Here is a 23,429-nt window from a genome sequence, read left to right as displayed (position 1 = left end):
GGAACAACCACACCATTTCTAGACCTGAGCAATTCAGGGAGAGGGGTTCTTGCTAAGGTAGGTGACCAACCACCCGATGGCAGGAGATCCAGAGAACCTGTGTGGAGATGGGAAAATCTTCCAGAAGGACAACCATCACTGCAACACTCTACCGAATTGGGCTTTATGGCAGAGTTTGCTCAGTAAAAGACACATGGAAGCCTGCTAGGAGTTTGATGACTCTCAAACAGTGAGAATAAACAATTTCTGGTCTGATGAAACTAGGATGCAATTGCTAGGCCTCAGTTGTAAGAGTCGTACCTGGAGGAGACCAAGCTCTGTTCATTGCCTCTGCAATACTATTCCAACAGTGAAGCATGGTGGTAGCAGCATCAGGGAGTGAGAAACTAGTCAGGATCGAAGATATCCTTAACAGTAGAATTACCAAAGCCTACAAAATTATTCTACTGTTAATAAACCTACTCAGAGCACTTTGGACCTCTGACTATGATGAAGGTTCAGCATCCAACACAACAAAGCACGAACAACACAGGAGTTGCTTTGGAACAACTTTGTGAATGTCCTTGAGTGGCCAATCCAGAGCCCAGACTTGAACCCAATCAAAGATCTCTGGAGAGACCTGAAAATAGCTGACCACCACCAATGGTCTCCACCCAACCTGATGACTGGTACCTGCCCACTTGACCTACATATCCCATCATGACACCCTAGACAGCTGCTAAGCAGGTTCTTTTTCCCCACCACCATTAACCCAGCCCAGTAACTCCTCCTCAAACCACCAGTTCTCATTACTCACCGTGACTTTGGAGCGTTTATCGTCCTCTTCAACAGATCGTGGGAAATCTGGCTCGAAGGAGTTGGCCAGCTCATTGAAGAGCCCCACTTCCTCACAGTTCTTCAGAAACCGAGTAGGAGTTGGTGTCTGATCTGCAAGTCATTATGGGAACAAAATGTTAACTCCCAAATACGACCTTTACTAACTCCCTGTGACACCCTGGGCGTCGCCTCACCTGCAATGATGACCGAATCTGTTCTGGCGGGTCCAAATTTCAAGGTCATTTCATGCTTGTGCTTGTGGACAGCCAAGTGGTCCTCATTAGTAAACCGCTAAAGACAGAAAACAAAAAAAACATAAGCAATGTTTCAGCAAAAGGAGAACAGAGTTGAATCTGCTGAAAAGGTAACTGATGAAAAAGTCATCCTCCTCGCCATCTACCTGACTTTGTGCTTCATGAGCACAAGCGGCCTGCAATTTATTTTAGAGTGGCCAGTCTAGACGTGAAATGCTGAGTCAGAGTCAACCGGCAAACAAGAAGATCACTGACCATGAAAAGCAACAAGAACCCACAAAGCCTGTAGGTAGCCATGATGTCCTCTGTGGTCTGTGCATTCAATAAGGTGGGCATGTGATACGAGATCCGTGGCGAAGCGCGATTTTTAAATAACTAGGCCCTTAACCTGCAATTGCTGAGCGCTTTGAGTAGTGAGAAAAGCGCTATATAAATGCAAAGAATTATTATTATTATTATTATTAATCTAGTCCAGGAGTGTGTAAGCCCTGAGTGGGCTGCGGGTGTGTACAAACACATGCCACTCCGGGTTTGATTTCAGTGCTTGACTGACTGCACACTAATGTGCAAATGCAAGCGGATCAGTCAGGGGCATCAGTCACACCTCGGAGTGTGTGGAGGGTCACACCTGCCCCGAATCAGCCAGAATACAAGGGAGGCTGCACGGCAAACAGCGAGAACAACAAAGAAATGAATGAGAGAGAAGTATCGGGGGCCTGAGCCAATATGAGAAGTGAGTGACTGGTGATGCAGGGGTGAATTTGGATGGAGGAGCGGGTATGATGGTGTAGGTGCCCTCCCAGGGATCCCTAAGATGGTAGGAGAATATAGAGGAAGACGGAGGGGACAGTCATCTCGGAGCATCACTGCAGCAATGTCGAGAGCTGGAGGTTGTAACCACGGCTGCTGGTGTCTCCGCCAGCTGCAAAATCTGAGGAAGGCGAGTCGAGGGAGACGGACAAAGGAAGTTATGCTGGGGTCAGGAAGAATACGTGAAAGTACCCAAATACTACATGGATTTATTCCGTTTTTAAATTTTTGGATTTATTTGATTTTAACTCACGGATATCGCCGATTTTATGGATTATTGATTTGTTTGTTTATTTAATGGATGGGGTGCTACACTTTTTGAACACTTTGTTTTTAATACAAGCACTTGACTACCTTTAATTTTTTTTTTTTTTACTAGCCTCTTGCGTGTATCGTCATTTGTCTGGCTCATCTCGGTTCATGACTATTGACGGTTAAGGGTTCAAGAGGCCCCTTAGAAGCAACCAAGGAGGGTGGGGTCAGCCTGAACCGTCACAGGGCACTTGTATGAATCTGAGATGAGGAAAAAAAAAAAGAAGAAGTAGATACCATAATTCTGAAAATGTAACGGTAACAGCTTTTTATAGTATCGGTAGTACAGAGTGAAAGTCAGCATTGCACTCGGGCGTGACTGCACGTGGATGAATTACTTTGAAAAAGCAAAGTCATACGTGAGAAAACCAATGAAAACAGCTCACAGTTGTGATGCAACACTACAGCATTAACACGTGTCGAAAAGTAAAACAGCAGAGGTCATGTCTGGAAATGTTTTGTGATTCAGCCAGAGGAACTTCAGTATGCAACTGTGGGAATGCTTTTGTTTTATTAACAAAGGTATAACACACACACACACACACACACACACACACACACACACACACACACACAGAGGCTTTTGGTATTTTCTTTTTTATTCCATTATGAAGTTACATCCAGTGAGAAGTCAAGCAAAATGACACCTTTTATTGGCTAACTAAAAAGATTACAATATGCAAACTTTGGAGGCAGGGCGCACAGGTGGCACAGTGGTAGCACTGCTGCCTCACAGTAAGGGGACCTGGGTTCACTTCCCGGGTCCTCCCTGCGTGGAGTTTGCATGTTCTCCCCGTGTCTGCGTGGGTTTCCTCCCACAGTCCAAAGACATGCAGGTTAGGTGCACTGCCATTCCTAAATTGTCCCTAGTGTGTGCTTAGTGAGTGGGTGTGTGTGCGTGTGTGTCCTGCAGTGGGTTGGCACCCTGCCCGGGGTTTGTTCCTGCTGTGCGCCCGGTGTTGGCTGGGATTGGCTCCAGCAGACCCCAGTGACTCTGTGTTAGGATATAGCGGGTTAGATTATGGATGGATGGAAGCTTTGAAGGCAACTCAGGCACCTTCTTCAGGCAAGATGTAATCAATAAATGTAATCAATTACAAAAGCTTGCATATTGTGGTCTTTTTAGTTAGCCAATAAAAGGTGCTATTTTGCTTGCCTTTTCACTACATTCATAATGGCTAACACGGTACAACACCCTGGAGTTAAGTCCAGAAATAGATATGTGTGTGTGCTCTGAGAGCACAGTAATGTAACCGATAACATGGAATGTAAGTGTTTTATATTTGTAGTATCACAAATTTGTAACAGGTCATGAAATCGGGGCACGATTAATCGCTTTGTCATACACAGTCCTGAAAAAGGAACAAAGGTTTTGCATTCAATCTCAGATTGTTATGTTCAGGTATACAGATGTCCATCCAAGAATCCATCTGTTTTTTTAACCAGTGTATACAGTCCAGGGTCACGGAGGAACCTCACACATAATGAGACTGTGGAATGTGGGAGGAAATGATAATAGCTGTGTTAATAGCAATGTCTAATTACACGGACACACGCACACAGTCAGCAGGACTACCAAAGTAGCACACGTCATGGCTGAATATGATTCTGCTAGTGGTAAATTTGTGTCGTTTTTTGTTTTTTTGAAAGCGAGCTAATGTTCATGGGCATAATCCCTAAAACGTGATGAACTTAGTGAAAAAGCGCATATGCCATATATTTGATGGGATGCAGTCTCTCATAAGGAGCAGCTGAATACAGTGGAACCTCGGTTTACAAGTAACTTGGTTTACGAGTGTTTTGCAAGACGAGCTAAAATTTTTCATAAATTTTTACTTGATAAACGAGCGAGGTCTTGCAATATGAGTAGTATGTATACGCTTTGTCTGCTGAGCATCATGTGATCACAACTGAGCTGATGGTTCTTCTCTCTCTCTCTCTCTCTCTCTTGCTGCGGGATTGTGGGTAATCGTCTCCTATTCTCCGTCTGAGTGGCGTACCTCACTCATATAATCAACCTCCGTACGTGCGTATACTGTTTACTACAGCATTGTGACTGTGCGTGTGTGTGTGCGCGTGTGTCTGTGTGTGTTGTGACGTGCGAGTCCCCGTCTTGCACCCCAAAACACGAAGCGGAGTCTCAGTACTTAAGCACACCAGCTTTATGTGTATGTGATATGTATGTGTATGTAACACTGATGCAGCCCCAACTCTTCAATTCCACACGGGGGGTAAACGTTAACATTATTCAAAGTTATTGTCTGTCTGTATACCTGCATTGTTATCACTCTTTAGTTTAATATTTTCTTTATCCATATACTGCTGCTGGAGTATGGGAATTTCCCTTTGGGATTAATAAAGTATCTATCTATCTACCGTCTTTTTCCGAAAATAAGACACTGTCTTACTTTCTTTTTTGGTCCAAAATACGCACTAGGGCTTATTTTCGGGGGAGGACAAAAATAAAAGTATATTTGTATATTTTTATTTAATATTTATTTATTTTACACAGAATACAGAAATTAAAATTGATTCAATTACAGTCATGTCATCTTCTTCTGGAACATCGTCATAAATCAAGATTTACACCCCTGGAGTCTTCCACAATTCCCTTTTTGTACTCGACGGAATAGCTCTTTCGTTTTGTACTCATTTTAACCGCAGTTAAAATTATTCACTTTATAAAAAATAAAATTACGTATGAGGAAATAATCAGACTTACAAGACTGAAATGAACAAACACTGTATCTGCACTGTCGCTCAATGTAGACTGCTGCCTTAACGAACAATTATTTATAGTGTGCGCCAACGACGCGTTCCGTCGCATTCCGCATATGCATGCCCCCCTCCACCCCCTCCCCACCTCATTCGACCATACTCTGCGATACGCGCGACGCAGTACAACACAGCAGAGCAGAGCAGACACAATATTTATGTATTCATGCTGCCTTATGTTGTATTTTTAAGATAAATTCCAAGAATTAATTGGAAACGAACTGTAGAGGTAAACAATGAATTTCTCGGAATATTTTATTTCAAACATTTCTCTGAAATACGAGTATTAGGGAAGCTAAACATACTTAATAAATCAACAGCATTTTTTAACGAATTCTTTTTTTCACATTATTTTAACTAGGGCTTATTTTCGGGGGAGGGCTTATATTACAAAAAGTTCCGAAAATCTCGATAGGGCTTATGTTCGGGGGATGTCTTAATTTCGGAAAAAGACGGTATCTATCTATCTATCTATCTATCTATCTATCTATCTATCTATCTATCTATCTATCTATCTATCTATCTACCTATCTAAGCTTGAAACAGCAACAGCACGGTTATTTATTGTAGCGGGATCTACCACTCTCCTGTACGCAGACACAGAAAACGGGCACAGTGGTGGCCAGGCAAGTGGCCCAGTTATACTGTTCCCTGCATTTATAATGTTCCTTGCATTACCCATCGACGGCAGGATGCTTAAAGCCCGACCACGGTCAGCTCATAGTTGTTTCTGCTTCGATGGGTTGTCCCGTTCTGGGGTAAGGGTCCCAAAAGAGTTCAGAAACCTCACAATACATTAGTTGAGTTAATTTTCTAACTGTGGATTTGTACACGGACACACAGTAAGCAGTAACAAATAAAACACACGCAAGATGCCTAGAAAATAGCAAAGCAAAGGCTGTTTGACATGTGTTGTGAAATAATGGAGTAATGTCAGACTGACAAGATTGACTCTTGACTCAGGAATCCTTAAAGTTGGGACAAATGTGAAAAAGGAGGAAGAGGTTTGAAACATTAAAAGCCCCGGGAGTTTGTGACATTTCAGATTTTAATCAATTTGACTCACCCATTAAACACTACTCTTATTTTCTTTAACCAGTCAATGATGCAAATGTTACAAACTTAACAGATGGATTCTCTGACATGAAAAGCATGTTATTACAAAAACAGATTTAAAGAGTTTGCTTGAATTAAAATAAATGCTGAATTGTCTTTGAATTCACTAACTCAACTGTACTTGCGTTTACACTGGACAGATCCTTGTGCTCATCACACATTACAATGGTGTTTTAATATTTATGAACGTCAATTTTAGTTTTCTTAGGCTACATTCACATTAACAGAATGAAGTGACTCAAATCTGATTTTCTGTCTTAATGTGATGTCTTCTGGATGGTGTTCATGTCTCATTGAAGCCTGACACACATATACAGTGGGTATAGAAAATAATCCCCCCCCTTTGAAATATTCCCATTTTTTTTGCTTTACAGCCTTAAATGAAAACACACACAAAAAATATTTCTTCTCAGCTTTACTTACTTAATGCAACCTGCAACATCCAAGTGAAAGGTATCACAGCTACAGTTCAGAAGAATTATAACAAATCCAAAACGAGACATAATGAGTTGACAACGTCGACTACAAAAAATCGTCGACGCGGATTTTTTATTGTCGACGCGTCATAAACAGAACCTTCAATAGAGGCTCCAATCATAAAGAACCACATTGGTTTTTGTAACTCCAATGCACTACATGAACGTCTGGGGACAGTATCGTTCGTTATTGTTTGTCAAGACTGCACACAGTCCTACCAACGAAGAAGAACGTCTGAGGAGAAGAAGAATGTAGAGCCACACTGACAAATACGACCAAATCTGTGGTCCCGCAACAAATTTAATTTCAAAGAAACCACAATTCGATCAGGTTTATATTTATGATCACAGAGAAGCAATGTAACATTGGATTGAAAGAGTTAAATGATTGGAACGTATTAGAAATTACAAATCTATACGTCCAAAAGTTTCGCACTTTACACAAAAGTTATCTGCAAAACACTGACAAAGAAGTTTTCTTGGATTTATATACTGCGGTGGGTTGGCACCCTGCCCGGGATTGGTTCCTGCCTTGTGCCCTGTGTTGGCTGGGATTGGCTCCAGCAGACCCCCGTGACCCTGTTTGGATTCAGCGGGTTGGAAAATGGATGGATGGATTTATATAGGAATCTGAAAGATCACAGTCGCATATATAATAAACCAATGTGACAAATTCCATCCATCCATCCATCCATCCATTTTCCAACCCGCTGAATCCGAACACAGGGTCACGGGGGTCTGCTGGAGCCAATCCCAGCCAACACAGGGCACAAGGCAGGAACCAATCCCGGGCAGGGTGCCAACCCACCGCAGGACACACACAAACACACCCACACACCAAGCACACACTAGGGCCAATTTAGAATCGCCAATCCACCTAACCAGCATGTCTTTGGACTGTGGAAGGAAACCGTAGCGCCCGGAGGAAACCCACGCAGACACAGGGAGAACATGCAAACTCGGGTCCCCAAGTCTCCCAACTGCGAGGCAGCAGCGCTACCCACTGCGCCACCGTGCCGCCCATGTGACAAATTGTCAGTGATAATAGTTTCGAAAGACGGAGATATCAAAGACAGAAGTTTAAAAAGTATTTGCATGTTAATTTCAAAGCCAAACATAATGAAAACATATAACTCAGCAAATACCTCTAACGCAACATGAAACATAATTTTATTTCAGTTTATTATGTTTTACTATTTTTACTATGGTTAATTACTCGCTGTAATGTAAAATAGTTAGTTCTATTATGCATATGTAACAATTCCCATGAAAATAAAAATCTGTTTAAATTGTACATCCGCTTACCCATATGCAAGCGGCAGAGACACAAAGTCCAGGGGTGGGTGAGCGAAGCGAGCAGGGGGCTGAGGCCCCTAGTTCAACAAAATAAAAAGAAGAAATAAAAATACAACAATTTTACTTCTACCTATTATTACAGTTTGTTGCTTGTTTTTCAGTTTTTTATTATACAGTTTTACTTTCACTATTATGCTGAATCAGAAAACTGAGGCTGGGGGCTGTGTGTGTGTGTGTGTGTGTTGGGGGGGGCAACTGATACGGATTGGTTTATTGTGACAAAACAACATCATTCTCTTAAAGTATTGGCACACCCAGGCAGGGCAAATTAACCCCACAACTGCTCAACCTGTCTGAACTGTGGCCCACCAGGACCACCAACTCTCTAGACAGCACTGCACACTGTGTCTGCATCTGGAGAGCATAAAAGACCAGACCAATGAGTGCAGCTCAGGGAACAGAGAAATAATGAACAAAAGAAGGATGGATGGATGGTAGAATGAAAAAGAGAGATATGAGAGAGTGAAAGACAGGGTTAAAAAAAAAAAAGGCTTGGAAAAAAAAAAAATTTTTTAAAACTTTGAATCAACTTTGTTTAATCAAAAGTCAGTCAGTCTTACCCATCAGTACAAGTACCAGAGAACAGCACAACTTAACACAAAATACAAACTATAGGGTGTCCCACTCGGGAGTACAACTTTAAAAATGCGAATTACTCTGCAACGCGTGCATGTATCATCATGCAACAAGGTTCGAAATATTCCTTATTTAATGAAGAATTGATTCTGTGTCATAAAGAGGCGGGCACTATAGCAGGCGCCGCTACGGGGCAACAGGACGGGGCAACGTGCCATACCTCTCATGCCAGTATGGAAGAGATCCGATCGTTTTTTGGAAACGGTGATCTCGAAAGGTTTGTGGGCACCTCAATCGCCCGATTTAACTCCCCCAGATTTTTTTCTATGGGGATATTTAAAGGGCAAGGTTTATGCAAGCAAACCCAGGACCATCGAACAACTGAAAGCAAACATCGAGTGTGAAATTGTTTCCATCGACAGTGACATGTTGCAGAGGACATTCTCAAATATGGAGCGTCGCGTTTCCTTGTGCGCGGACGTTGGGGGAGGACATTTTCAGCACCTTTTGTAATGTGGACTTGTTTTCCACTAAATACAGGTATGTTCAGTTCTTACAGCTCGCCTTTATGTTCACGTGTTCGCGAGTAATTCACATTTTTAAAGTTGTACTCCCGAGTGGGACACCCTGTATGAACAAGCAAATCTCAAGTTCCACTTCAAATAAGTCAGTTGATTGCCAGGAGGTTTCCAAAGTGCCTCACTGATACCCGTACAAGTCATTGTATTCCACATCAATCCTGTGTTTCACAAATCTCGAGCAAACCACACTGCCCTTCTGCTTTGACCTTATCCTTTTGAGATTTAGAAATTGCTAACTTTACCTTAAAGGCTCTCTCTCTCATGCCCACCGTGAGGCCATTTGTCTGTGACTGAAGGGTCCCATCAAGCAGTGTGTTTACATACACAAAAAAAACTGGGATAAGACGAGTAACCCGATTAAGACAGAAACCTGGCCACTTCAAAACCGCCATTTACATGCGCAAGTCCACTTATGCAGTTCTCCCTTCACCACCGATTTTTGAAAGTAACTGTTACATTACTCATTATTTGCAAAAAATGGAACTAAAAAAAACTAAAATTTGACTGGCCAGCATTTGCTAATAAACCCTAAATGAGTGTTTACCAACCTTTTTTTCTGAGGTGGCACACTTTCTGTAACCAAAAACATCCCAAAGTACACCACTATTCCACTAACCACAATCTCCTACATGTCCTCAACTCGGACAGACTCCCAGAGGAGCCGGTAAAAAAAAAAAAAAAAAAACAGCAGCTCCAATCTCTATGTCCGCAGACACAGCACTTAGTGAGCACTTTGGTGGCATTTCTGAGCTTCTTCACCCCTTTCCCTGACCCTCTCAGCCTCAGAAGAAATTTGGATGCCCACTATCCAACATCCCTGTTAGGCTCGCTGGCAACCACACACTCGGGCAGATGGACTCTAGCAGTTCCCTAAGTGCTGTGTCTGGAACACATCGATCATGGAGCTGCTTGTACGTCAGCGTCTCCTCACACAGGTCTCGACCACCTGCAGAGCTTGTTCCTCTCAGGTTCAGACCCAGGTGCGCTACACTAGTATTTTCCACGGCACACCTGTTTTAGCTCTCACAACGCACCACTATGCCGCAGCACACTCGTTGAAAAACACTGCCCTAAAGCCTTAACCTATATGAAAAGGACCAGAAGCACAGGATCATTTATTTATGTTTTTATAAAAACCTTTAGTCCTTCATATGCTGTGAAGTCAATTCATCCCTTTTTAACATCCTCAACCTGAGCCTCCACTGATTTGTGGAATGGACAGCGATCGCTGCGTCACCTGATCACACTTTTCTGCATCTTGAGAGCAAAATGCTAAATTAAAACTAAACAGACACTTTACTTATGTTTCTGTTATTGGGTTGCACGTAACTCGCTCTTTTCTGTTTGACTGCATGGCTAAGCCCTGTGTAGGACCGGCGTACTGATACATGTGGTTTTTGCCATGTTAGGTAGAATGCCCTAACATGTTATGTTAGGTAGAATGCCCAGAAGAGACTAGGTGGTCTCGTGGTCTGGTACCCCTGCAGATTTTATTTTTTTCCTCCACCCGTCTGGAGTTTTTTCTGTCCTCCCTGGCCATCGGACCTTACTCTTATTCTATGTTAATTAGTGTTGTCTTAGTTTAATTTCTTATTTTGTCTTTTATTTTTTCTTATCTTCATTATGTAAAGCACTTTGAGCTACTATTTTTGTATGAAAATGTGCTATATAAATAAATGTTGTTGTTGCCTTACTCCCACTGCTGTTGGAATAAAAACAACAGCACAGGCACTTTTACTTCAATAAACTAAGTATTGTGTTACTTTTAACGTGTTACTTTCAACACAAGATTGTGCTGGTGCGCTCAGAAGTGTACATTTAGCACAGATATGAGACAAGACTATTTCAGCCAGGAGAAGGAATAACGCAATTACCCAAACATTTGACTGAGGAACGTAATCTTTGAGAACGCTCCCACTGTTTGCCCTCTGTGTTAAGCAAAGACATGCGCAGGATGATAGAGTGCAATTGACATGACTACAAAATCCTTAACTGTAACCTAGTTACGGGTTTACATGGTCACCAGGTTACTTGTGGAGAAATCTATGGGTGTTATCTGGTATCTCAGAGACTAATATCCCAGTTTAATCTAATGGGGAATAGTAAGGGTTTGGAAATTAGGTTTCTATAAATAACTGGGGTAAGAGGAAAAGTGGAAGGCCTAAGAGAAGGTTTATGGATGTGGTAAGAGAGGACATGCAGGTGATGGGGGTGATAGAGCAAGACAACAAGGACAGGAAGAAATGGAAAAAGATGATCCGCTGTGGTGACCCCTTAACAGGAGCAGCCTAAAGAAGAAGACTGTGAACACACTCAGTGAGATGTAGGAATTAAGAGCCACAATGTCACACAGCACACGCCACTGAAAACCAGCAGTTCCCTTATCCAATGGTGGTCTACAGAAATGCCACCCTTGGACTGCTGGGACTTGGCTGGGTTGTCCATGCAAATGTCTTTGCTTTTGCCAATGTTTCTGCCAGGACCCATGTCTGGGCCCATTGTTTTGGATGAGAAAGAAAGAAAGAAAGAAAGAAAGAAAGAAAGAAAGAAAGAAAGAAAGAAAGAAAGAAAGAAAGAAAGAAAGAAAGAAAGAAAGAAAGAAAGAAAGAAAGAAAGAAAGAAAGAAAGAAAGAAAGACTGTATATTATAGCTGGAATGCTCATTTGGCATTTCCATTTGTGTATTCTTCCTTATTTCTTATTTTAATAATATGGCAGTGACACTACTTCCCAATGTCTGCTGAGATTATTATTTATTTTTGTTTTTTTACTATACCCATTGCCGTTCACATGACGTGAAGGCCACATTAGATTAGATTAATGCCGTTCATCTCAACACAGCTAGCCAGTCCTATCTGCTTAATTCTTCTAAAGTAACATCAAGTCAAACTGTGTGGCAGCACACAGCTTGTGTATCCTAGTATTGGATCTGATTAAAGGAACGCAGCACATTTCACAGTACAGTAGAGCCATCAGCTTGTCAGATCAAGTGAGTTGATGTTCTTTGGCTTCTGCCCTCTTTATTTAAGGTCTTCATTTCAAGCTGGTGTTCGGGCCTCATTTTCACACTTGCAGCCATACCGCACTTCATTACAGGTAATTCACCTGAGGCTCAGCATGTTTTGTGCCTGGCGAGCGCTTGGATCAGGGACAAGCTAGAAAAAGCTTGGGTTGGTGTTGGTGGGGCCATCAGGGGTCACTTGCTCTGTGATCTGTGTGTGAATCCCACTGCCCCAGCGCAGTGATTGGGATGCTGTGCTGTAAAAATTGGCACCATCCCTCGGATGAGATGTAAAAGTGAAGTCCTGACTCTCTGTGCTAATAACAGATCCTGGGTATTCCTACCAAAAGAGTAAGGGTGCACCTTGATGTCCTGGCTAAATTGTTCACCATGTTCTTGTCCATTCAGGCCACTTAACCATACACTGTTCACAATGGGCTATCAACCTCTGTCACCATTTCACCACCTAACAGCTAACGTGCACTAAGCGCACTGGCTCAGAAATGGGTGCCGTCACATCATCCCGGTGGACGCAACACACTGGTGAGGTCTGAAGTGATTCCAGACTCACTAGGTAAGGCACTTTGAGCAGTGAGAATGTTGCGTTACAATTGTAATCAATTGCCCTCTTGAATTTTCAGAGTTTCTTTGCAGCCTTTGTCGATTTTTGTAAAGCGTTCACAACTCGATCAAACCACCCTATGGGAAATCCTGAGACTTTACACAATCTCCCCAAAGTTGCTGGATATCATGGCTGGCCTGTGCACTAGTAATGTAAGTGCTGTGCAGAGTGGAGGCAGAACCTCTGCGCTTTTCCCAGTTGACTCGTATTCTTCAGGGGTCTGTTTTTGCTCCTACTCTGTTCAATGCTTGCATGGATTGGGTGTTGGGGGGGTGGGGTGGGTGTCATGGGGTCCAGTGGCTGGGGGGCATCTGTTAGTGAGGAGAGATTCACTGATCTTGACTTTGCTGACGATGCTGTAATCTTCGTGGAGTCAACGGAGGCTCTGATCGGGTCTTACAAGAGACCGAGTGAGGAGTCTGAGGGTCTGGGCTGGCGAGGGTCCTGATAAAAACCAAGAGTCAGGTCTTTAATGACCTGTTAGGCACGGCCATTGGAGAGTGTAAACCTTGTTGAGAGGTTTACTTACCTTGGCAGTGACATTCATGTGACTCTTCCTATGAAGTCAGTAGATGGATTGGGACAGCGGGGGGTGGGGTTAGGGGGGTCATGAGGTTGCTGGAAAGGGGTGTGTGGCACTCCTGACATCTCTGCAAAAGGAATAAGGTCCAAGTCTTTAGAGTCTTGGTGCTTCCCGTTTGCGAGACATGGTGACCTATCCAGTGACCTGAGATGAAGACTGGGCTCCTTCAGTACTGTGTCTCTTTGGTGAGTCTTTGGGTACCGCTGGTGTGACTTTGGGTCGAATGAGTGGTTGCTCAAAGAGTCCCAAATGAGGCACATTGGGAGGAAGCGTCAGTTACGGCACCATAGCCATGTGGTGCAATTCCTCTGGATGATTCAGCTCAACGGTGAACCAGGCCAAGGGGATGCCCGTGTAACACCTGGCTCTAGGAGATAGAGGGTCATTTGTGGAGGGTGGGACTGGAACACGTGTCTGCCTGGGGGGTTACCAACCCGGATCCCGATCTGTTTCATTGTTTGATGGATGCGGTGACACACTGTACCAGTGCATGCTCCCCAACCTGACCTGACCTTCTCTCTTGAAGGTCCTCCCAGATGCCTGGTACAAGTCTGAAGAATCTTCAAAGCCTCCAGACTCCTCTAATCTTTTATCACAAGTGTCCAGGATGCTGGAGCCACACTCACCCTGCTGCATTCCATTTGAATAATGATAAGAATAATAACTTAAGCAGCCCGGATGCTTCAGCTCACTGCAGCCTTTTGCATGTGCCATTTTCCACAAAAGCAGACATGGCTGAGGCATATGGAGCTCAACATTAATAGGTGGATGAGCTTCAGCTGTAACCCATCCCTGGCTTCAATGGCACTCTTTAACCCCGTGAAGATGAAGGCAGCAGCCCCTTTAAGAGCACAGGGAATTGGCAGCATTGTGGGGGAGGGTTATCAATTCTGAAAGAAACGTGGCGCTGCTCAGGAAGCAAAGGGTTTAAAGCAGCACTTCCTGCAGAAGTGAATATTTAAAATGGGTGCAAATGCAAGGCGCCACAATGGCACTGGGGGTGGGTGGGTTGATGGGATCCTGTCAGTGTCCATCTGCTAGTGTTAAGGGAGAACACCAGCCTGGTGAAGTATGACTGGCTTGGCCATGCAAATGTTTCTGCTTCTGCCAGTGTCTCCACCAGGACCCATGTACAGAATGTTCACGATTCTTTTTTGTCTGCTCTGCCGGCTGAGCCTCCCGCGTATGCTTTTGCTGCTCCACACTTCCACTCTTGCATAAGCCTGAACTGACCAGGCGCCAATAACTGGCCGGCGTCATTCTTAAGAAGTGGCAGTGTCTGTGCCCGATAGTGAACTCCTCAAACACAAGCCTGACAAGCAGAACAGATTGACAGTTTTGAGAGGGGCCATCCCAGCAGGGTTTGACTGAGCCATCACCTCAGCATGTCCACCCCAAAACATCATCACCCCTTACCCCCTTCCCCACATACCCATTTCCATCCACACATCTTGAGGTTACAAGCTTTCATAACCTCCTCTTCTTCTTGACTTCCTTGTATCCTCACGTGTCACTTCTCTTGCACAAATTCGGTTTCAGTCCCTTACAACTGAACATAACCCTCAAACACAGACAATGAGCCTTCATTTACACAGACCATCACACATTCCCCTCCTCCCACTGCCTGACATCACCGCACCCAGTCTCGATCCTCTTTAAATTAGTGTTCAGAGAAGAATTCGTAAGAAAACACTGGGGACAAATAGACAGACAGATGGATGGATAGAAAAGGCACCATAAAATACAGATAGGTGAAATGCACCATTCAACAGATATAGACAGATACACAGATAGATAAGAAAGGCACCATAGACAGATGGGAAAGGCAGTAAATAATAGGACTGAAAGTAAAGACACTATCCATATTACTAACCGAGAATGGTAAACCGGATATGGAAGCAGGTACATGCCCGTGGACGCAGGAGACATAGTGCGCAGGCGCCACACAGAGTGAAACGGGAGAGAAGTAATATGGAAGCAGGTACATACCCATGGACGCAAGAGACATAGTAAAACAAGAGGAGTCAACGCCCCGCCCCAGAGTGAAACGGGACACACTACGGAGTCCACAAAGGTTCACACATCAAACCCGAGATGGTACGGACACGCGTCTGAAACCGCGGAAGCAAAACTGTCTCGGCTCCAAAACCAAATAGCTCAACAACTAACACAGCTACAACAACGAGCCCACATGGACAGATATAATGAACGTAGACGCCTACAACGCATGTCTCAAACTGCGGAGGCAAAGCAGGCACGGGTTCAAAACGAAAGAGCTCGAGTGACCGAGATACAAAAACGTGCCCGCCTGGATATATTTAATGAACGCAGGCGCCTACAACGCGCGTCTGAAATGCCGCAAACCAGGCAGGCACGGCTCCAAAAAGAAAGAGCTTGACTGACCGAGATACAAAGTGAAACGGGAAACACTACGGAGTCCGCAGTGGTCCACAATGCACCGCATAATAGTATGGAAGGAGCTCCGTATTAACAGTGGGGGGCCCCAGAGTGAAACGGGCGAACGCTCCGTATTAAACGTACGTCATCCTCACACGTCCAAACTATACAGCATAGGTGAATCACATTACAGTGATGCATTATTAACAGTACAGTAAAGATCACAGTATCGCAAACAAATGGAAATTATTACTCGAAAAAGGGAAAATATAATCACCACGGACCAGGTGTCATTGAAACAAAAGCAGGATAAAGCGAGGTCAGAAATAAAAGACAGAGTAGAAAACAAAGTAAAACGTCATACAGAGGTTAAAAAAGGGGGCCAAACACATGGAGAGCAGGTTAGGGATAATGAAAACTGGAATTCAAAAGCTTCAAAAAAAACGTAGGCATGAAACACATGCAGAGCAAGATACAGAATATGAAAGCAGAAAACAAGGACAGTGTCAAAACAGACAAAGTAAACATTGCATTAGCGCAAAGAAAGAGAAATTATTACTCGGAGAAATAACGAAAAGTCGAATAGAGATCGAATATATGGACACAGGTGATATGTTAGAAGTATGTAAATATTGTAAGGCTTTGAAGTTTAAGTCAAGAGAATTTCAAAAACGGAGTTTACCTCACATGCATTTATTGGTTACTTTGCAAAAAAAATTATTAACTGCTGATGGTGTGGATTGTTTTGTCTGTGCTGAAATTCTAAACAGAGAAACCTATCCTGAATGATTGGTACAAAGTCATTAAACACATCTCACGGACCTCATTTAAAAGATTCAGCACATTGGGACTCGAAAGATTCCAAATATTGTTTTTACAGAAGTTCAGAAATAAAAGTGCTTTGCTCGCCCACCCCCGGGTTTGCTTTACCAGATACCCAATTTAAAGAGATTGTTATTTTCATTGGAATTATTACATATGCATTATTTTCACTTTTACTTTAAAACTTTTGTAAAAACAATACTTGTCCTTTATTTCCAGCCCCAGGCGTGGTTACATCTCTTTCTCGCAGGACGTGTAACGCTGCTCATCGGACCATCTGCTGTCTTTCTGCTGTTGGCGAGCTGCATGTTTTGCTTGTCACTTGTCGTTGTTTTAAAAGATGGGAGCAAGTTAAAGTGTCTTTCGCAGGACTTCAAATTGTCTTCCAAAAAGATCACGTCTCGTCTCCATAGTCTCCCTCCCAAAGATTTTTTTTTTATAATAGAGAGATGTATAAAATCCAGCGTCTGTCTGCCCTTCATGAGAGAACTATGGATTTAGATCTGTTTTTTTGTTTTTCTACAATTTGCTTGAACATTCCGGTGGATTTTTCGACTTCTCTCATCGTGCTAAGAATCATAGTTCACTTGCAGGACTGATTTATTCACACTAATCCAAGACAGAGGCTGAAGCCTGAGGGGAGGGGGAAGCGTGACTGTCAGGAGTGGAGAGCCGGGTGGGTCCTCCACACTCACGCTCCAGGCTCGGACCGTACCTTGCCTCTGATTAGCTAGCGAGCGAGAGAACTACTTAACGGATTTAGATTGGGTTTTCTTCTATAATTTGCTTGAACATTATGGTTGATTTTGAGACTTCTCTCATCGCGCTATGAATCATAGTTCGCTTGCAGGAGACAGAGGCTTCAGCCCAAGGAGAGTGTGTGGCGTCAGGAATGGAGAGCTGGGTGGGGCCCTCCTCAATCACACACCAGCCTCCGTACCAATCGGTCTACCTCTGGCCACGTTTGGGAGCGTACCTTGCCTCCACTTAGCTAGTGATACCTGTTTGTTTATTGATTTTTAAACTTTGTCCTGTTTCACTACTACTCGGGTGAAGCCACGGAGGACAGATAGTTTATTATAAATTCTCTAGTGCCAGATTTCACTGTTCAGGCAAAGGAACCCCTGATTACCGCAGACTATTTTGTGTACTGCCATGCGTTCCCAGCGTTCATTTGATGCGTCCACTGAGCAGGTCCTCAGAAATTAACGCGCCGCATGCGAGAGTTGCAGTACCAGCTAAAAGTCGGGGGGGGGGGGGAGGGGGGGGGGATTGTTTTGGGCACAGTGTGATAAAAGTCGGAATGTAACGTCAGAGTCTCTGGTTACTATCTACATGTGACAGAAAGCCACTTTGAGGATCCTATGAGATCGATGTGCGTGCTTCAATGTTTGATGAATGGTTCAAAGTGGTGAAGCAAAATGCCAACCTACAGATGCATTCGTGGTGCTTTTATATTCAAGCGTTGCAAATTCCCAATCGTATCATAATGACACGATACATTTTAAAAGTCTCACATACCGTCTTCTGTGCCATCTTTTTTTCTAGGGCTTCCTGCGGTACTGACAGCAGTGGCAAACAGCAATAGATCGCCACACTGAGCACATTAAATGTATGATATTCCAACTCTCTGCACATTTAGAATCCTTAGATTTATACTTGATATCACTGTCATGATGAAATGCATTAAAGTATGGATGTTACATTTTACAGATAAATCGGTAATTTCGTTTAAATCAGGGGTGTCGAACTTCGGGACTGGAGGCAGATTTTCATTTTGACCCTTATCCTAATCAGTTACCAGTTTTCAGTGCTAATTAACTTCTTTTACCTTCATTTTAATAGCCCTGTTTTTAAGGATTAAGTCCCCTGAATTTATTCCTTTCTTCATTAAATGACAGCCAAACAGAAATGAGATGTGAAACGAGCCAACAGATCACCAGCTAAACTGGGGCTTCAAACTCCAACCAATTTCACTCCAAACACTTTCTTAATGAGAAGCTGATCCTTGCTGTTAAACTTGTTATTTAATTCTATGGCTTGTTGCTGCACTCATTCTGCCACAGCAGACATTTCCAAAACTGTTGATTTTCTGTTATATTCTAAGAACACTGTCAAGATGTTTTGGTGACCTGAGAGATCACCCTTACCAAGACCATCACCTTTCTTTATTTTCAGATATTGTGTGATGGGCACAGGCGAGCTGGTCATGTGGCGGCTCATTTTGTGTCTCACTATTGTTTGTCTGCTAATGAAGGAAGAAGAGACCAACAAGGGGCCTGAATCAAGTTAATTAAAACTAAGGCAAAAGAAGTTAATTAACAGCAAAAACTGGTCACTAATAAAGAAGATGGTTAGAATGAAAACCTGCAGCCACCGTGGCCCTCCAGGACCGGAGTTCGACACCCGTGGTTTACATAATGAACACTGTTAACGATTACACACATGGGGGTGACACGGTGGCGGAGCGTTAGCGCTGCTGTCTTGCAGGGAGTTATGTCATTGATATTCCCTGCCTGGAGTTGACATGTTTTCCTGCTAGGTTTCCACAGTGTGCTCTGGTTTCCTTCCAAAGATATGCAGATTTGGTGACACTAAAATGACGTCAGCGTGTATGTATGTGCTTGTATTCACCTTGCGATGAGCTGATGCCTCATCCAGGGATTGTTTCAGCCTCGTGTCCAATACTAGCTGGAATGGACACATCCCTGGATTGATGGATTTATTTAATCATTAAACATCCTTTTCAGAGATATTACGGTAAGGTGTCATCGGAGTTTAATGGGTGTTCCAGGCAATTCACAACACAGCGAAGCCGAACCTGTTCTCCCCATGATAATATCTCACACTGCCACCTGGTGGATTCCTTCAGATTTACGTAAAGTACGCACACAAGTATAAACAGTACAACAGTACAACATAGCAGGAGCGTCCGCTGCAGCATGCGTCGCGTGAAGTATAAACCTGGCCTGAGAGGTGTACAGCTCAGACAAGGAGGAGAATGAGGTTGAAAGTGAAAGAAACGGCACAAGTCATAAAACCTTGAATAGCTTCTTACAAAAGCAAAAGCAGAGAAAAACTCGCAGAAAGTGCCAAACGAGTACAGTATCTCTGGACTGCAAAACAGTGTGCCTGGAGTCATATTGCATTGATCATAAAAATACAATTGTGATCTGCGACTATTATGCTGAGTAGCAGACTAGACAGTGTGATTATATATAAAAAGAAAAAGTAATTAAGTATTATAAATTAGTATAAAAAGAGGTAAAATGTTCAGGGAAGAGGTTTCAGAAAAAGTTTAGACAGTTATGGTTATTTACAGTTTGATTTATATACACATACTGTATGTTTCTAAAGACCCTAGGTATGTAATTGTGTTTGTTGAATATCTCATGTACAGAAGGGTTAAAGAGCTCAGACATCCTCTACAGCCCCTTACCTCAATCCTCCCTGTTGGTACTCACACTGGCAGATTCACGGACATTCTATTGATCATTATTAAGAGGTTTGGGGTCCACCTGTGGTCGATTCGGTTGATTGGACTGATTAGGATAGGCACACACCTGTCTATAGAAGGTCCACAGTCGAGAAAAAAGCAAGTCACGAGGTCAAAGGAATTGCCTGTGGAGCTTACAGACAGAATTGTATCAAGGTAGAGATTTGGGAAAGGTGACAAAAAAAATTCCTGCAGCACCTGTGTGGAGCTGGGAGAAACTTCCAGAAGCACAACTATCTGTGTAGCAGTTGATCTATCTGGGCTTTATGGCAGATCGGCCAGACCACACATGAAACCCCACTTGGATTCAGCAAATAGGCATCTAAAGAACTCTAAGGCTGTGAGAAACAAGATTCTTTGGTTTGATGAGACCAACATGGAATGTTTTGGCCTCAACTGTAACCATCATGTCTGGAGGAAATCAGGCACCACTCATAACCCGTGAAATACCATTCTAACAGTGAAGCATGGTAGTGGCAGCATCAGGGACTAAGACACTAGTCAGGGTAGAGGGAGAGCAGAATGGAGCAAAGTACATAGATATCCTTAAAAAAATAACTGCTCAGAGCACGCTGGGCCTGAGCTTCAATGACCCTAATTAAAAAAAAAAACAAAGACAACACAGGAGTGGCTTAGGGACAACTCTGAGAATGTTCTTGAGTGGTCCAGCCCAGATTTGAACTCAGCTGAACATCTCTGGTGAGACCTGAAAATACCTGTGCACCGACATTGTCCATCTAACCTGAAAGAGCTGGAGTAGGATCTGCAGAGAACAATGGCACAAAATGCCCAAATCCAGGTGGGCAAAGCTTGGGGCATTGGACACAAGAACACTCCAGGCTGGAATGGTTTCCACTGGGGCTTCAATGATGTACCGTGTAAAGGGTCTGAATACCTGTGTCAACTGAATATTTCAATTTTTTATTTTAGTACATTTTTTAAAATCCTGTATTCACTTTGTTATTCTGGAGTATCGAGTATTGTATGATTTGCGGGAGAAAATGAATTTAAATGATTTGAGCACAGGGCGGCAATATAACAAAATAAGCAAAAAGTGAAGGGGACTAAAGACTTTCTAATTGCAGTGAATGGTATGTATGTACAGTGCATCCGGAAAGTATTCCCAGCGCGTCACTTTTTCCACATTTTGTTATGTCACAGCCTTATTCCAAAATGGATTAAATTCATTTTTTTCCTCAGAATTCTACACACAACACCCCATAATGACAACATGAAAAAAGTTTACTTGAGGTTTTTGCAAATTTATTCAAAATAACAAATCTGAGAAATCCCATGTACATAAGTATTCACAGCCTTTGCTCAATACTTTGTCGATGCACCTTTGGCAGCAATTCCAGCCTCAAGTCTTTTTGAATATGATGCCACAAGCTTGGCACACCTATCCTTGGCCAGTTTCGCCCATTCCTCTTTGCAGCACCTCTCAAGCTCCATCAGGTTGGATGGGAAGCGTCGGTGCACAGCCATTTTAAGATCTCTCCAGAGATGTTCAATCAGATTCAAGTCTGGGCTCTGGCTGGGCCACTCAAGGACATTCACAGAGTTGTCCTGAAGCCACTCCTTTGATATCTTGGCTGTGTGCTTAGGGTCGTTGTCCTGCTGAAAGATGAACCGTCACCCCAGTCTGAAGTCAAGAGCGCTCTGGAGCAGGTTTTCATCCAGGATGTCTCTGTACATTGCTGCAGTCATCTTTCCCTTTATCCTGACTAGTCTCCCAGTCCCACAGCATGATGCTGCCATCACCATGCTTCACTGTAGGGATGGTATTGGCCTGGTGATGAGCGGTGCCTGGTTTCCTCCAAACGTGACGCCTGGCATTCACACCAAAGAGTTCAATCTTTGTCTCATCAGACCAGAGAAGTTTCTTTCTCATGGTCTGAGAGTCCTTCAGGTGCCTTTTGGCAAACTCCAGGCGGGCTGCCATGTGCCTTTTACTAAGGAGTAGCTTCTGTCTGGTCACTCTACCATACAGGCCTGATTGGTGGATTGCTGCAGAGGTGGTTGTCCTTCTGGAAGGTTTTCCTCTCTCCACAGAGGACCTCTGACAGAGTGACCATCGGGTTCTTGGTCACCTCCCTGACTAAGGCCCTTCTCCCCCGATCACTCAGTTTAGATGGCCGGCCAGCTCTAGGAAGAGTCCTGGTGGTTTCGAACTTCTTCCATTTATGGATGATGGAGGCCACTGTGCTCATTGGGACCTTCAAAGCAGCAGAAATTTTTCTGTAACCTTCCCCAGATTTGTGCCTCGAGACAATCCTGTCTCGAAGGTCTACAGACAATTCCTTTGACTTCATGCTTGGTTTGTGCTCTGATATGAACTGTCAACTGTGGGACCTTATATAGACAGGTGTGTGCCTTTCCAAATCATGTCCAGTCAACTGAATTTACCACAGGTGGACTCCAATGAAGCTGCAGAAACATCTCAAGGATGATCAGGGGAAACAGGATGCACCTGAGCTCAATTTCGAGATTCACGGCAAAGGCTGTGAATACTTATGTACATGTGCTTTATCAATTTTTTTATTTTTAATAGATTTGCAAAAATCTCAAATAAACTTTTTTCACGTTGTCATTATGGGGTGTTGTGTGTAGAATTCTGAGGAAAAAAATGAATCCATTTTGGAATAAGGCTGTAACATAACAAAATGTGGAAAAAGTGATGTGCTGTGAATACTTTCTGGATGCACTGTATGTGTGTGTGTTTATCTTAGGTGGTATTTTATTTTTGTCAACTGTTCTCAGCAGGTGCCATGTGCACATGACAGTAAACTTGACTTGAGTAAGTGACCTTGCACTGTGACAGAGTGTCACACATCACGTAGGCTACAAAGCTCGTTTTCTTTTCTCTAGAACATTAGTTTGACACTTCATACTTTAATATTTAATTACTATTATTTACAAACGTAAAGAACCAAATAAAAAAGAAAAATCTATAGGCATATGTGTAAAATACATGTGTGTCTTCCTATGGAGCTTTGTGTTTAATGTTCTTTGCAAAATGTTTGTTGCATTCAGGGTTTCAAGTGGAAGTGTACTGTGAGAGAATTAACTGGAAAAAATGAAACTGTGGGGACCTTCGGCACTCAACTTGCTGATATATTTAAAGAGGGAGGTAGTAGTAGGGTGTTGTATCGTGTTAGCCATTATGAATGTAGAGAAAAGCCAAGCAAAATGACACCTTTTATTGGCTAACTAAAAAGATTAAAATATGCAAGCTTTCGAGGCAACTCAGGTCCCTTCTTCAGGCAAGATGTAGGTGAAACCAGATAGACAAACTGCAGAGGGCTTAACGGCCTGTTTATTTATCTAAAAGATTTTGTTTGTAATATGAGGTTTTTGATAAATCTTATGATCACAGTGAAATAATACGCAAGGATGAAATTCATAGGAAGGCCACTTATATCAGACAGAGTGTTCTG

At 43.1% G+C, this 23,429-nt stretch overlaps 1 protein-coding gene across 1 annotated transcript in view; it reads right to left on the bottom strand.

The window, feature by feature from the left end:
* Positions 1 to 23,429, bottom strand: part of atf7b (activating transcription factor 7b) — a 159,848-nt gene that overhangs the window by 66,402 nt on the left and 70,017 nt on the right. The window contains 2 exon segments of the mRNA XM_028825839.2: positions 797 to 927; positions 1,011 to 1,107. Coding sequence (XP_028681672.2) covers positions 797 to 927; positions 1,011 to 1,107 — 228 coding nt within the window.

Source organism: Erpetoichthys calabaricus, chromosome 3 (assembly GCF_900747795.2).
Source record: "Erpetoichthys calabaricus chromosome 3, fErpCal1.3, whole genome shotgun sequence".
NCBI lineage: Eukaryota > Metazoa > Chordata > Cladistia > Polypteriformes > Polypteridae > Erpetoichthys > Erpetoichthys calabaricus.
This window is presented reverse-complemented; position numbering and strand designations above follow the sequence as displayed.